The sequence below is a fragment of the Argentina silus genome (genome assembly GCF_951799395.1).
Source record: "Argentina silus genome assembly, chromosome: 10".
Taxonomy (NCBI): Eukaryota; Metazoa; Chordata; class Actinopteri; order Argentiniformes; family Argentinidae; genus Argentina; species Argentina silus.
In genome coordinates this window covers 21469505-21486216 of record NC_139664.1, presented here as the reverse complement: position 1 = coordinate 21486216, position 16712 = coordinate 21469505, and the positions used below count along the sequence as shown (strand labels likewise).

At 41.8% G+C, this 16712-nt stretch overlaps 2 protein-coding genes across 2 annotated transcripts; both read left to right on the top strand.

The window, feature by feature from the left end:
• Nucleotides 1-4873: 4873 nt before the first annotated feature.
• LOC310811352 (membrane-spanning 4-domains subfamily A member 4A-like) lies at nucleotides 4874-9549 on the top strand (the record flags this gene model as incomplete). The annotated part of the gene is made up of 8 exons (XM_083679471.1): nucleotides 4874-4938; nucleotides 5137-5247; nucleotides 5690-5746; nucleotides 5902-5988; nucleotides 8307-8336; nucleotides 8964-9077; nucleotides 9248-9334; nucleotides 9460-9549. Exons 1-8 carry the CDS (start codon nucleotides 4897-4899, stop codon nucleotides 9547-9549), a joined length of 618 nt encoding a protein of 205 aa, XP_083535597.1. The 5' UTR covers nucleotides 4874-4896.
• Nucleotides 9550-13107: 3558 nt separating this feature from the next.
• Nucleotides 13108-15891, top strand: LOC310811351 (membrane-spanning 4-domains subfamily A member 4A-like). The gene is made up of 7 exons (XM_083679470.1): nucleotides 13108-13394; nucleotides 13592-13702; nucleotides 14135-14191; nucleotides 14347-14490; nucleotides 15116-15229; nucleotides 15400-15486; nucleotides 15635-15891. The coding sequence occupies exons 1-7, from the start codon at nucleotides 13236-13238 to the stop codon at nucleotides 15722-15724; spliced, it is 762 nt and encodes a 253-aa protein (XP_083535596.1). The 5' UTR covers nucleotides 13108-13235; the 3' UTR covers nucleotides 15725-15891.
• The last annotated feature ends 821 nt before the right edge of the window (nucleotides 15892-16712 follow it).

Here is a 16712-nt window from a genome sequence, read left to right as displayed (position 1 = left end):
GACTGTATCTTAGCATTGCGATAGGTCACGACAGCAAATGTCATAAAAGACAACCCAAAGTTCATTCAGCGTGACTAATATCTGCACAAATGATGTAACGGAACACAACTAGCTGGTTAAGAAGGCCCAACAGCGGCTGTACTTTCTGAGGAGGCTGAGGAAGTTTGGCATGTCGCCCAAGATCCTCAGCAACTTCTACAGCTGCATTGTTGAGAGCATCCTAACTAGCTGTATCACTGTGTGGTACGGCAGCACTACTGCTATGGACCGCAGACGCCTGCAGAGAGTGGTGAAGGCCGCTGAGAAAATCACCAGGACTCCACTGCCCTCTCTGCAGAGCATCTACCACCGCAGAGTCCACAGGAGAGCCGCCTCCATCCTCAAGGACCCCACCCACCCCCAGCACGGACTGTTCACACTTCTACCCTCAGGCCGGAGGTACAGAAGTGTTAAATGCAGGACCACCAGACTGAAGAACTCCTTCTTTCCCACTGCCATCAGGCTCCTAAACAACCCATATGTAACCTAGGTTAAAATAGCCATAAACAGATACTTGAATAAATAACAGTAAAAATATTTCGGAATAAATATTCTGACATTAGAAATAAAAGTCCATGATTTAGTCTAATAAATAGGATTAAAAATAATTCGTTTCAATATTGATTTTTACAGGAAGTTTTGTCACTTAAACTAGTCAGCCAATCAGAATGGCTGGTTGCAACTTCCTTTTTCATTGAGAATGCTAGTCAGAGATGAAGCAAGTTGAGCAAAAGCTAGTGGAACTAACCAGTGAGCAAAATAACAGCAAAAAACTTTCTTTGATTTGAAAGTGTTTTATGTTGTATTCTGTCTGCAAAGGTAGACTGTGGTTTATTTAGACATTATATAAGAGTAAAACCGTGTATTATCCGGATCGTTCGGAGCCACGCTCCCGCTGGCGAGCCTCCGACATTCTTGAGAAGAACCATCGGATCATCATCACGTTGCATCCACAAGATTCATCTACATTCTGGAGAAGAACAAGGACTCTTTCATCGGATTTGCGGTAGGACTGTGTAAAGCCTTCGTTATTTCGTTGCAAGAGGATTCGTTTGGACTTTGATTTGCGGTAAGCGTGGACTCAATGAAAACTAAGTTCGCACGTGGCATTCGCTGGACTGTTCCACTGGTCGCCAGCATGGTTGAATTCGTTGACTGTTGTATACGGTCTATGATTGAATTGCATTGTTGACTGAAAAGATTGATTAGCATTTAACTTGATACTTGTGTAGTTATATACTTATAGTTATTCACTATACGTTCATAGCCTTGATGTTAATGTTGAATGGTGAATGTTTTACTTGATGTTTGATGGTATTATTGTTAGCCTACTGGTTTCATGCTAATGCCAAACTGATTTTGATTTTGTTTCTGAACTCGCTAAACATAGTAGCTCACTGGTTTATATTGCTAAATTAGGAGATTAATACTTGGTACTTGATTCTAAATAGGCCTAGTGAAAATATTGATTTAATGAAGATTTAAAAGATCTTAATGATACTTAGATAGAATAATCTTATGGAAAAGTAATTGTTCAAGCCATTGAACTTAAAATAGTTAACTATTGAAATTAGAAACCAAATAGAATTTTAAAGGAGACTTCACTTTAGAAATATTTTCTTGAACTGAGAGACTTTGTTTTTCTTGATATTCCTTAAAGAAGAGGTTTATTATTGATCCATTTGCATTTAGATGCAATTGTTTTCAGTATTCAATGTATGTATGTGTAATGTAAACTGTCTGATGGTACCAATTTTCTACTTCTAACCTTTTCTACAAATGTGTATAAACAAGCCGGCATTTAAAACTTACTTGATGGTCTGTGGTGTGTCTGATTATTATTTTGCTATTATTACTGTTTTAACTACTACTACTCCCTACGAGCCTAGTCACTGGTCCTAACATAGCATACTTATCTACAACTCGAGGTAAGTGTTACACATAGGAGATTAATATAACTTTACTACCTCAAATAACTGAATTTTCCAGTTTGCACATGCATAATTGCACTGCTACATTGCACTGTTTTATTATTATTATTGCTGCTATTTTATTTTATGCCTTAAATTTTGCTGTCTTGTACATTTTGTTTAGTATATATTGTATATTCTTTAGTATTGTATATTTTACATTGGTTGGCATTCTGCGGACAGCAAAGCAAGAATTTCGTTGTACAGGGAAACATGTTTTCTACTGTGCATATGATAATAAACACTTTGAATCTTGAATCTTGAATCTATCTAACCAGAAACACCTGTCAAGCCAATTTTCCAATACTTATGATGCCCTGAAATAGGGTTGTAATTTCTAAATGGTGAAACCAATCTGAAAAAGAATCTCTAGTTTAGAAAGTCTCTACTTTAATCTCATAGTAATTGTTTGATTTCATATCCATTCATATCTTTGGTTTGTCTTTTATGACTTTCCCTATCATGACTTACTGTTATGCTAAGATATCCTGACAAACGTGCTCTCCGTTGCCCTGACTGGTACAGTATAAAAACCCAGGCAACATAGCAACAACATAGCACAGGCAGGACAGTTCTTCTTAATACCCACATTAGCTTCATCTCTGAAGATGTCCAGTGCTGTAACATCCACTAACAGGGTGGCAGTGATCACCCATGTGCACCCTGCTGGGAATTAGATTAGATTAGATTCAACTTTATTGTCATTGTGCAGAGTACAAGTACAGAGACAACGAAATGCAGTTAGCGTCTAACCAGAAGTGCAAAAAAGCAGAAAGTGCAATGAACAGTATATACAGGTAGTGCAGTATATGAGCAGTAAGTAGTGCAGTGTAAGCAGTATATGAATTAGCAGTGGCATTATAAGCAGAATAAATAGGTTGCAGTATGAACAGTGTAGCAGCATATAAGCTGTATAGGCAATGCAGTCTAGCAGTATATATGTATTAACAGTAACATTAGGGTAGATAGCAGAATAAATATAATATGGAATGCCGTATAAACAGGTATGTACAGATATGTGCGGTGTATTAACAGTAGTATTAAAGAAAATATAGGGATATGTACATTATGAACAGTATAGACAGATATGTACAGAAGAGCAGTGGTATGGAGTAAGAGCAGTTTGTACAAGTGTGAATACTGTAAGAGTAGTGCAATTGTCCGGGGGGGTGCAGGGGTTGGTAGGTTGTCACCTAGTTGCAGAGTTCGAGTTCAGTAGGGTGACAGCCGCAGGGAAGAAGCTACCTCTGAACCTGCTGGTTCGGGTGCGGAGAGACCTGTAGCGCCTCCCGGAGGGGAGTGGGGTGAACAGTCTATGGTTAGGGTGAGAAATGTCCTTGACGATGCTGCGTGCCTTACGCAAGCATCGTTTGCCCTGGACAGCCTCAATGGAGGGGAGTGAGGAACCGGTGATGCGTTGGGCAGTTTTCACCACCCTCTGCAGTGCTTTCCGGTCAGATGCCGAGCAGTTGCCATACCATACTGTGACACAGTTGGTGAGGATGCTCTCGATGGTGCAGCGGTAGAAGTTCACCAGGATCTGAGGAGACAGGTGGACCTTCTTTAGTCTCCTCAGGAAGAAGAGACGCTGGTGAGCCTTCTTGATCAGGGTAGAGGTGTTGAGGGTCCAGGAGAGATCCTCAGAGATGTGGACACCCAGGAACTTGAAGCTGGTGACTCGCTCCACCTCAGTCCCGTTGATGAGGATGGGGGTGTGTGTGCCAGCTTTTGACTTCCTGAAGTCCACAATGAGCTCTTTGGTCTTCCTGGTGTTGAGAGCCAGGTTGTTGTCGTTGCACCACACTGTTAGGTGCTGGACCTCCTCCCTGTAGGCCGACTCATCGTTGTTGCTGATGAGACCAATCACCGTTGTGTCGTCTGCAAACTTAACAATGGTGTTTGAGCCATGTACAGGTGTGCAGTCGTAGGTGAAGAGGGAGTAAAGGAGGGGGCTCAGCACACAGCCTTGTGGAACGCCGGTGTTCAGGGTGAGGGTTGAGGAGATGTGGTTGTGTAGCCTAACAGACTGCGGCCTGTTGGTTAGGAAGTCCAGAATCCAGTTGCAGAGGGAGGAGTTGATGCCCAGTTGACTGAGTTTGGAGATCAGTTTGGAGGGGATGATGGTGTTGAATGCTGAACTGAAGTCAATGAACAGCATTCTCACATAAGAGTTGGTATTGTCGAGGTGGGACAGGGCGGAGTGAAGTGCCGTTGAGATGGCATCCTCTGTACTCCTGTTCTGCCGGTAGGCGAATTGGAAGGGGTCCAGTGTGGGTGGTAGACAGGTCTTGAGTTGAGCTAAGACCAGCCTCTCGAAGCACTTCATGATGATGGGCGTGAGTGCCACTGGGCGGAAGTCATTTAAGCTTGTTGCAGTGGAGTGTTTTGGCACCGGCACGATGGAGGTGGTTTTGAAGCACGCGGGGACAGCTGCTTGGGCTAGGGACAGGTTGAATATGTCAGTCCAAACCTCAGTCAGCTGCACAGCACAGGCCCTGAGGACGCGTCCGGGGATCCCATCAGGACCAGCAGCCTTGCGTGCATTAGTCCTGCTCAGTGCCGCACACACGTCGGTGGGAGATAGAGTGAGGGGCTGGTGATCTGCAGGGAGCACAGCCTTGATGGCCACCTCCTTGTTGTCCCTGTCAAAGCGAAAGCTGTTCCCCAGACAAAGATTCCACTGTATACTCCAAGACTGCCCTAACTTACGGTCCTCACGATCCCAGTCAACGCCATCATCAACCCAATCATTATTTGTACGGTCTGTGGGAGAAAAAATAAATAGTCAAATGTTTTCTAGTTTCTGTCTGCCAGTTCCGATTCATGAGGATTCAATGGGATCGGTGCCGCTTCTCCCCCTCACTTTCTGGGACAGGCCGTATCATCAATGCTCGAAAACTTCCGGAAGGGGGATCCAAAAGCATTGGGGGTAATAATTCCTGTTTTCAATCATTTAAAATTGTTTTGAGAACCATTTTGAGGTGGCTTTGGCAAGATAAAGTTCCACTGCATAGTGCCATGATAGTATGTAGTTGTTTATAGTATTAGTCGTAGTCATAGTATTTATGAATCGGAACTGGCAGACAGAAACTAGAAAACATTTGACTATTTTTTTTTTCTCCCACAGACCGTACAAATAATGATTGGGTTGATGATGGCGTTGACTGGGATCGTGAGGACCGTAGGTTGGTTCAGTCTTGGAGTATACAGTGGAATCTTTGTCTGGGGAACAGCTTTCGTAAGTCGGCCCCTAGTTTAATCTTTATTTTAATCTTTTTTTTTTTTTTTTTTATATAACTCACCTGTCCAGCTTTCCATATTATTGAAATAATACAAAGTACAAGATCCTAATATTTGAATCATGTTAGATTAAATTTGAAAATTAAAAATCAATTAGTGCACTTTATTTTATGATACTGTTTCGACAGAGTATATAGTATTTTATATAGCATTCTGACAGGGTTTATTTGGTTTTGTTTGGTGTTACCTTTGTGTTGTACAAAATGTGTGATCTTTAGTTACACTTCCCTCCTCATTAACTATTTTTAACTGGTTTTAACTGGTTTTCTAGTAAGATGGCCTTGAATTCTGCCTAACTACTGCAGCGTTGTATACTTAATTATACTGTCATGAAATGACTATGACCTTTTGAATATCTTTTCTTCCTTGTTCTTTCCCAGTATATCATTGCAGGCTCTCTCACTGTTGCTGCAGACAACAAACTGAATAAATGTCTGGTCACTATCAACTTTTCTAACCTTTAAGTTTTTGGTTAATAATGTTTTATATATAATCATCAACATCTTGTAGATACTGTATGTCAATGATTGTCATCAGTTATGTTTATTGACTTCCAATGGCCAATTCTATTATCCCTCTCTCTCTCCCACAGGTGAATGGCTCACTGGGAATGAATATTGTTGCCGCCATAACTGCTTCCACAGGCACCATCCTTTATTCTTTAGATGCGGCTGGTTTCGTGTTTTATCAAAACTGCCATCTTGTTGATGCCTGTTTACAAACAGAGGATCCAACAGGTAGCGGTCGTGAAGAGGGAGGGAAAGCGGTGGTCCGACCAATCAGAGGCTGTGTTACAAGACGCGCTGAGTGACGTCGACTGGGATATGTTTCAATCAAGTTCCAGCGATGTCAGCGAGTTTACAGAGACTGTCTTGGACTTCATCTCTACATTAGCCGATAACATTGTACCAACTAGGACAGTAAAGATCTACCCCAACCAGAAACCCTGGGTCGACAGTTCCATCCGCGCCGCTCTGAGGGCCTGCACCGCTGCTTACAACTCCGGCCTGGCATCCGGCAGCATGGAGGAGTATAAAGCGGAGTCCTACAATCTGCGGAGGGCGGTGAAAGCCGCCAAGAGGAGATATGCAGACAGAATGCAGGCGCAGATGGAGAACAACGACACCAGGGGCCTATGGCGAGGACTACGATCTATTACGGACTACCGGCACATACCCCCCTCGACCGGAAGTGCAGATGCCTCCCTAGCCGAAGACCTGAACTCTTTTTATGCACGGTTTGAGGCTGGCAACACCACCGCTAGCGCGCCGGCTAACAACAACGTCAGAGTGCTGGCTAGCGCGGCTGATGGGAGTTCACACGCTGGGGCAGAGCAAGCACTCTCCGTGACGGAACACGACGTGAGGAGGGCTCTGCTGAAGGTGAACACGAGGAAAGATGCTGGCCCGGATGGCATTCCGGGGAGAGTACTTAAGACCTGTGCTAACCAGCTAGCTCCTGTGTTCACTACCATATTCAACTTATTATTGGCAAATTCAGTAGTTCCCACCTGTTTTAAAAGATCCTCCATCGTCCCTGTGCCCCTGTGCCCCAGCCTGCTTAAATGACTATAGACCCGTGGCTCTAACCTCAGTGGTCATGAAGTGCTTTGAGAGGCTGATTAAGGAATAGATCTACTCCTCCCTCCCTCCGACCTTGGACCCACTGCAGTTCGCATATAGACCAAACAGATCTACGGACGATGCAGTCTCCCAGGTCCTCCACACCACTCTCTCTCACCTTGACAATCAGAAGGGGGGCTATGTGAGAATGCTGTTTATAGACTACAGCTCAGCATTCAATACCATAGTCCCCACCAGACTGGCTGAAAAGATGATTGGTTTAGGACTGAACATTCCCCTGTGTGCCTGGATCCTGGACTTCCTGACGGCCAGGCCACAGGTGGTCAGGGTGGGTAGACACACCTCCAGCACACTCATCCTGAGCACAGGGTCCCCCCAGGGCTGCGTGCTTAGCCCCCTCCTCTACTCCCTGTACACCCATGACTGTGTGGCTAAGTCCAGCGACAACTCAATCATCAAGTTTGCGGACGACACAGTTGTGGTGGGGCTGATCTCAGAAAACAATGAGGAAGCCTATCTGGACGAGGTGGCAGACCTGTCACTCTGGTGTCAGGAGAATAGCCTCATCCTGAATGTCTCCAAGACTAAGGAGCTGATTGTAGACTTCATGAGAGTACAACATCCAAGGACCTACACGCCGCTTGACATCGGTGGGACTGCTGTAGACATGGTGAGCAGTTTTAAATACCTGGGAGTCCACATCACAGAAGACCTGACCTGGACTACCCACATCAGTTCACTGGTGGGAAAGGCAAGGCAACGCCTGTTCCATCTCAGGCAGCTGAGGAAATTCAAAGTCTCCCAGAGGATCCTTCAGTCCTTCTACTCTGGAGCTGTGGAGAGCATCCTGGCTGGCAACATCACCATCTGGTACGGTAACAGCACGGCCCAGGACAGGCGAGCTCTGCAAAGGGTGGTACGCCTGGCAGAAAAGACCATGGGAGCTCCAACCCCCCCTCTCCATGTCTTGTACACCAGGAGGTGTAGGACCAGAGCCTACAGGATAATGAAGGACCCTCACCACCCGAAAAACGGACTGTTCCAGCTGCTGCGGTCAGGCAAACGTCTTCGCTGTCAGGCAGCAAGAACAGAGAGACTAAGACTGAGTTTCTTCCCCCACGCCATCAGGATCATCAACGATGACCCCACCAGTGCCCCCCTCAAGTCACTCACACACTCACTGACATCATAACACATATGCACACACATAATCATCCATCTGCTGTTTATATTGCTTATACTGCTTATACTGTTCATATTGTTTATACTGTATATTTTTTAGTACTTCTATTTTATTTTATTCTGTTTTAAAACTTATTGTATTGTTGCACTACTCTGTGGCACTGTCACTTTTGCATTTCACTGTACTTGTATGCACGTGACAAATAAAGAATCTTGAATCTATAATGATCATCAATACGGCGGTTGGTGTGGACAATATTTGGTATGCAATCTAAAAAAACCTTGTGGTTTTTATTTGCCCAGTTACAGTTATAAATGTTGTAAATGTTTGATCAAATCAGTGAAGTGGTGCAAGCCACACTGACTTGCATCATTGTTGTTTCCGTACCGGAAATGTGCAAATGAATAACATGTTCTATTTGCCATCTACTGTAACACATCGATCAGTGTGATAAGATCATGTATTAAATTCATTGTCAATACATTTGCAATAAGCAACAAATGTATTTCAAATGTGTTTGCTAAAGTATTTACATGGTGAAATTGTATTTGAATGCAACACAAAATAAATACAATAAATGCACTTTCAACGCATTTTTACCAAGTAAATGCTTACAAGGGCACTTAAATTTGTTTTGCTCAAACTGGTTATCTCCAAGACCATATCAGTGTCTACATGCTTGAGTGCATGGAACTCGGTATGTTTATAGTGTATTTAATTCATTCTTTACACATCGGCAAATGGAACACATTCATCTTGCGAGAAATGTCATTAATTGTGCTCTAGTCTGATTGCAGCAGGTCACAATCATTGGAGTGAATGTTTGACTGTTCCAAAATGTTGATGTGGTATCTTAATGGGCTATTTCCTGTCCCTTCCTGACCACAGCAAAGTTCCATGGGCATTTCAGGTGTCATGGCTGTTTTCTCCTTTCTTGAGTTGATCGTCTCCATCTACGTCTCATCGTTTGCCTGCAAAGCTGTCTGCAGCTCCATGCCTGAGGTGAGTAAAAAGTCATGAAACAGAGAAACAAAGTTATACATGTTCATAATGATTGTATTAAGATGAATCATGATACCCAGAAAAAGAACAGAGAACGAATGGAGTTAGTTGAAATGCACTTCAATTGTATGAATTCACCAACAATAAATGCTTTTGTGTCTGTCTTTTAGCAAGTGTTCATTATTGGGAATCAGACCCCTCAAGGCAGCACTATGACTCAAAATGTCACACCTTACCCCCTACAGTACAACTACGAGGTAAAACTAGTTCAATAGGCAAAAGGTTGATCAATATCTGAAATATCAGTTTTCTCTTTAGAATGAATCTCTCTCATAATGATGGTTATAAATATAATGGTGATGCTCTATCTATGTTACTGCAGATTGTCAGATACCTTAAAGGTCCGGAGGAGGGGTGTACCACTGTTCATCAGAACAACCAGCCACCACAATACACAGCTGCCATTCCTTGAGAGGCTGCTCTTTGAAACCCTTGCATGCCAGGCTTCCACGTTCCCACGTGACCAAGAGTACATCTGGTTTGGGGGGCGCTTCGTGGCGTAGCACACTAATCCGCTCACCACGTTATCGCAAGGTTCCTGGTTCGATTCCAACCTTCGACCCATCTTGCATGTCATCCTTCCTCTCTCTCCCATCCTTCTTGTCAATCTCAACTGTCCCAATAGGTCCCAATAAAAAAAGCCTTTTGTAGATAACAATTCTGTTTACCTGATTCAAATGGTTTTCTTTTCTGTATGTTACTGCTTCAAGCCAGGAATTAGCTCACACCAACCCATTTGTGACTTTTATCTTAATTATTCACGAGTAGAAGTACCTTTGGAAATTTGCACATCTGGGCAGATCAGGCTCAAACTAATAAAACCTATCATGAAGAAACACTTAAATCATTGTTGTTTTTGTGTTGATTTGGTGTAAAACCATTGTATAAAGGCAATAACACATTCAAGGGTGTGCTAAATCATGGCTATCGGAACGGCTATGACGGTATGAGGTGCTGTGCCGATGTCCACAATCCAGTGTTAAGACCAACCCTCAGCAATGACCTAGCAATGTTTGGCAAGTGCAAAAAAAAGACAACATTTTCATTATATTATGTACAGTTTGAGGAACCATTTTATAAAAGCAATAAGGCACTTGAGACTGTGATATACAGTGAACTGCCAAAGTAATGGGACCATTCAACATTTTTCTTCTTTTGGTTCTATACTCCAAGCGTTTATTATGAGGTTACAGTAGAGATGCGAAGATTTTTTTAGGGTATATGTGTACATTGGTTTCACCATTTATGACTACACTTTTTACACAGTCCCCCTATTTCAGGGCACTAAAAGTAATGGGACAATTGGCTTGACAGGTGTTTCAGGTAAGTCAGGTTTGTTCTGTCACATCATTGTGCAGGCATAAGAGTCAATGTCTAGTATTGATTCTAGGCTTTGCATTTGCCTTTGGAGTCTGATATTGGTGTCTGTCAACATGAGGACCAATGAAAGTGTCAATGAAAGTCAATGAAGCCATTATTAGGATGAAACATCTGAGAAAATCAGAAACACAGCCAAAACCTTAGGCTTGCCAAAATCAACAGTTTGGAACATCTTTAAAAAAAATGCTTCACGGAATTGCAAAGGGGCGGGGCTCGGGTCGTGGCTGGTGGTGTACGACCCCAGGTGTAACAGTTTGTGGGTTTTACCCGTCCCATTCAGTACGGGTCCCTTTGTGAGATTTGAAACTCGGTATTGCGTACATTGAGCTTGCCATGTCCCGTTGCAATTGAATTCTAAAACGTTAGCATCAATGTATATGGTCTTTTGTAGGTAAAAACAAAACGGAATTCAGCATTAACTGACAGAATACTACCCTGATCACATTTGTGAATAAAATAGGCCACTAGATTCCACGTGTGCAGATGCAATACAAAACTGAGAACACGCTTTTTTGGGGGGTGAGATTTTGACGTCTCTGTCACTTGCAGTCCATTAGCCTCTAACTCAGATTGAAGGCATCAGACATAAATAATGAGTAGAGCCACAGTTAGCTACTGTAGCAATCTACCTATCTTTTCTCATGACAGTATGGTTACCGTAAGAGACAGGGGGGAGGAGTCGTTGAGTGACCTAGACCAGTGGTTCTCAACCGGTGGGGCGCGCCCCCCTGGGGGGGCGAGTAGGCTACAGGATGGGAGGGGGAAAAAAACACGAAAAATCACGGACTCACTGGCTCGAAGACAAAAAAAATCTCGTTCCTTAGACTCTATACTAGCAAAATATGCAAAAAAAAAATCTATTTTCACAAGAAAATCCAGCGGGATTACACAAAACACCGTACTATACGCTGCAAATACGAAAAAATCCATCCGAAAGATAGCAGCAACATTAGGAGTGGCCAAATCAACAGTTTGATACATTCTGAGTGATACGCACTGGTGAGCTCTGCAACACAAAAAGGCCTGAATGTCCATGGAAGACAACAGTGGTGGATGATCGCAAACCCCTTCACAACATCCAGCCAAGTGAAGAATACTCTCCAGGAGGTAGGCATATACGAGAGCAAATACAGAGGGTTCACCACAAGGTGCAAACCATTCATAAGCCTCAAGAATAGAAAGGCCAGATTAGACTTAGCCAAAAAACATCTGAAAAAGCCAGCCCAGTTTTGGAACAGCATTCATTCACTACTGTTTATTGATGATGTGACAGAAGACAGAAGCAGCCGGATGAATTCTAAAGTGTTTAGGAATATACTGTCTGCTCGGATTCAGCCAAATTCAGCAAAGTTGATTGGACGGCGCTTCACAGTACAGATGGACAATGACCCAAAACATACTGCAAAAGCAACCCAGGAGTTTTTTAAGGCAAAGAAGTGGAATATTCTGCAATGGCTGAGTCAATCACCTGAACTCAACCTGATCGAGCATGCATTTGAAGACAAAACTAAAGGCCCACGAACAAACAACAACTGAAGACAGCTGCAGTAAAGGCCTGGCAAAGCATCACAAAGGAGAAAACCCAGCATTTGGTGATGTCCATGGGTTCCAGACTTCAGACAGTCATTGCATGCAAAGGATTCTCGACAAAGTATTAAAAATTAACATTTTATTTATGATTATGTGAATTTGTCCAATTACATTTGAGCCCCTGAAAATAGGGGACTGTGTATAAAAATGGTTGCAATTCCTAAACGTTTCAAACAATATTTGTTGTTTAACCACTTGAATTAAAGCTGAAAGTCTGCACTTCAATTGCATCTCGATTGTTTCATTCCATTGTGGTGGCGTACAGAGCCAAAATTATGAAAATTGTGTTACTGTCCAAAGAGCCTGTGATATATCTCCACCTTGCCTTGTGACAATACATCGTAGCTGGCCTTATTCTGATCACATGTTGCATGTTAGGGTAATGTGTTGATGGGGCCAGTGTATAAGTGTTATCTTGTACTGTTGGATTTATTTATTATTATAAATTATTTATTATTTATTTATTATAAAAGACAACCCAAAGTTCATTCAGCGTGACTAATGTCTGCACAAATGATGTAACGGAACACAACTATAATCAGAAACACCTGTCAAGCCAATTTTCCAATACTTATGATGCCCAGAAATAGGGAAACTATGTATGAAAAGGGTTGTAATTTCTAAATGGTGAAATGAATCTGAAAAAATAATCTCTAGTTTAGAGAATCTCTACTTTAACCTCATAGTAATTGTTTGATTTCATATCCAAACTGTTGGAGTACAAAGCAAAATGACAAAATGCTTCCTCTTTCCAATATTTATGAAAGGAACTATATCTTCTCACTACAAAATCAGTTGTGTTCAGGTCTCAGGCAGGGTTACTCATTAGACCAGTATGGTCTACGAACCGCTTCTGTTACTTCTGTGTTTACTGGAATAACCTGAATGAACTTTGGTTTGTCTTTTATGACTTTGCCTATCATGACTTACTGTTATGCTTTTCCTATCATGACTTGCTGTTAAGATCTCCTCCCTGATGACAAACATGCTCTCCGTTGCCCTGACACCCTCCTCCGGGAGGAGAGGGGTGGGACTGCCCTGACTGGTACAGTATAAAAACCCAGGCTCAACAACATAGCACAGGCAGGACAGTTCTTCTTAATACCCGCATTAGCTTCATCTCTGAAGATGTCCAGTGCTGTAACATCCACTAACGGGGTGGTAGTGATCACCCATGTGCACCCTGCTGGGAATGGGATTGGTGCCGCTTCACCCCCTCACTTTCTGGGACAGGCCGTATCATCAATGCTCGAAAACTTCCGGAAGGGGGATCCAAAAGCATTGGGGGTAATAATTCCTGTTTTCAATCATTTAAAATTGTTTTGAGAACCATTTTGAGGTGGCTTTGGCAAGATAAAGTTCCACTGCATAGTGCCATGATAGTATGTAGTTGTTTATAGTATTAGTCGTAGTCATAGTATTTATGAATCGGAACTGGCAGACAGAAACAAGAAAACATTTGACTTTTTTTTTTTCTCCCACAGACTGTACAAATAATGATTGGGTTGATGTTGGCGTTGATAGGGATCGTGGCGACCGTAGGTTGGTTCAGTCTTGGAGTATACAGTGGAATCTTTGTCTGGGGAACAGCTTTCGTAAGTCGGCCCCTAGTTTAATCTTTATTTTAATCTTTATTCTTATTATTTTTTTATATAACTCACCTGTCCAGCTTTCCATATTATTGAAATAATACAAAGTACAAGATCCTAATATTTGAATCATGTTGGATTAAATTCGAAAATTAAAAATCAATTAGTGCACTTTATTTTATGATACCGTTTCGACAGAGTATATAGTATTTTATATAGCATTCTGACAGGGTTTATTTGGTTTTGTTTGGTGTTACCTTTGTGTTGTGTGATCTTTAGTTACACTTCCCTCCTCATTAACTATTTTTAACTATGGGTTTGGTTTTCTAGTAAGATGGCCTTGAATTCTGCCTAACTACTGCAGCGTTGTATACTTAATTATACTGTCATGAAATGACTATGACCTTTGAATATCTTTTCTTCCTTGTTCTTTCCCAGTATATCATTGCAGGCTCTCTCACTGTTGCTGCAGACAACAAACTGAATACATGTCTGGTCAGTATCAACTTTTCTAACCTTTAAGTTTTTGGTTAATAATGTTTTATATATAATCATCAACATCATGTAGATACTGTATGTCAATGATTGTCATCAGTTATGTTTATTGACTTCCAATGGCCAATTCTATTATCCCTCTCTCTCTCCCACAGGTGAAAGGCTCACTGGGAATGAATATTGTTGCCGCCATAACTGCTTCCACAGGCACCATCCTTTATTCTTTAGATGCGGCTGGTGTCCTGTTTTTTCAAAACTGTTATGATCATCAATACGGCGATTGGTGTGGACAATATTTGGTATGCAATCTAAAAAAACCTTGTGGTTTTTATTTGCCCAGTTACAGTTATAAATGTTGTAAATGTTTGATCAAATCAGTGAAGTGGTGCAAGCCACACTGACTTGCATCATTGTTGTTTCCGTACCGGAAATGTGCAAATGAATAACATGTTCTATTTGCCATCTACTGTAACACATCGATCAGTGTGATAAGATCATGTATTAAATTCATTGTCAATACATTTGCAATAAGCAACAAATGTATTTCAAATGTGTTTGCTAAAGTATTTACATGGTGAAATTGTATTTGAATGCAACACAAAATAAATACAATAAATGCACTTTCAACGCATTTTTACCAAGTAAATGCTTACAAGGGCACTTAAATTTGTTTTGCTCAAACTGGTTATCTCCAAGACCATATCAGTGTCTACATGCTTGAGTGCATGGAACTCGGTATGTTTATAGTGTATTTAATTCATTCTTTACACATCGGCAAATGGAACACATTCATCTTGCGAGAAATGTCATTAATTGTGCTCTAGTCTGATTGCAGCAGGTCACAATCATGAGTGAATGTTTGACTGTTCCAAAATGTTGATGTGGTATCTTAATGGGCTATTTCCTGTCCCTTCCTGACCACAGCAAAGTTCCATGGGCATTTCAGGTGTCATGGCTGTTTTCTCCTTTCTTGAGTTGATCGTCTCCATCTACGTCTCATCGTTTGCCTGCAAAGCTGTCTGCAGCTCCATGCCTGAGGTGAGTAAAAAGTCATGAAACAGAGAAACAAAGTTATACATGTTCATAATGATTGTATTAAGATGAATCATGATACCCAGAAAAAGAACAGAGAACGAATGGAGTTAGTTGAAATGCACTTCAATTGTATGAATTCACCAACAATAAATGCTTTTGTGTCTGTCTTTTAGCAAGTGTTCATTATTGGGAATCAGACCCCTCAAGGCAGCACTATGACTCAAAATGTCACACCTTACCCCCTACAGTACAACTACGAGGTAAAACTAGTTCAATAGGCAAAAGGTTGATCAATATCTGAAATATCAGTTTTCTCTTTAGATTGAATCTCCTAGATACTGTAACATGTATCTCATAATGATGATTATAAATATAATGGCCTATGATGCTCTATCTATGTTACTGCAGACTGTCAGATACCCTAAAGGTCCGGAGGAGGGGAGTACCGCTGTTCATCAGAACAACCAGCCACCACAGTACACAGCTGCCATTCCTTGAGAGGCTGCTCTTTGAAACCCTTGCATGCCAGGCTTCCACGTTCCCACGTGACCAAGAGTACATCTGGTTTTGTGAGACAAGCCTTTTGTAGATAACAATTCTGTTTACCTGATTCAAATGGTTTTCTTTTCTGTATATGTTACTGCTTCAAGCCAGGAATTAGCTCACACCAACCCATTTGTGACTTTTATCTTAATTATTCACGAGCAGAAGTACCTTTGGAAATTTGCACATCTGGACAGATCAGGCTCAAACTAGTAAAACCTATCATGAAGAAACACTTAAATCATTGTTGTTTTTGTGTTGCTTTTGATGACAAACCATTGTATAAAGGCAATAACCCATTCAACTGTCTTAAAAAAAAAAGAAGAATAAAATAAAATAATAATACTGCAAAGTCAGGATGTGTGTATGAGTGCTTACATTGTGATACATTGGGAGTGATACATTGGGAGAAGATTGACATTCTCTACACTGTTGTCAAAGTGGGGTATGTGTTCAGGGCATTTCAGAACAAAACGTTCAAGTGTCTGGGCCCCCATTCTGGGCCCCGTCAATGTCAGGGACCATCCAGGAGGACAACGACCCCAAACATACATACATCCAAAAGCAACCAGGAACTGTTCAAAATGAAACACTGGAGTGGCCAGCAATGAGTCCTGATCTAAATCCCATCGAAATGGTGAATTCTGAAAACAGCACCTGGTTGAATGAATTGGAGCAGTTTGCAGTTGAAGAATGGAAAGCGTGGAGAAAATTGTCAGTTGAAGTTCAAATACCCCATCCGCGCTGTCGAATTGCTAGCTTTTCGATAACATAGCTGGTTAACGTATTTGAGGAGACGGTCACGTGTGTTGGCAAGCCAGAGGTCACAAGTTCTAGGCTTGGTCAGAGCAAGTCGAATTGCAGGGCTATTGTTTGCAACAATTTGGCGTGTGTTTCATGTGCAATTTAACATGTGTTTCATAACAGTTTGTTATTTTTGAAG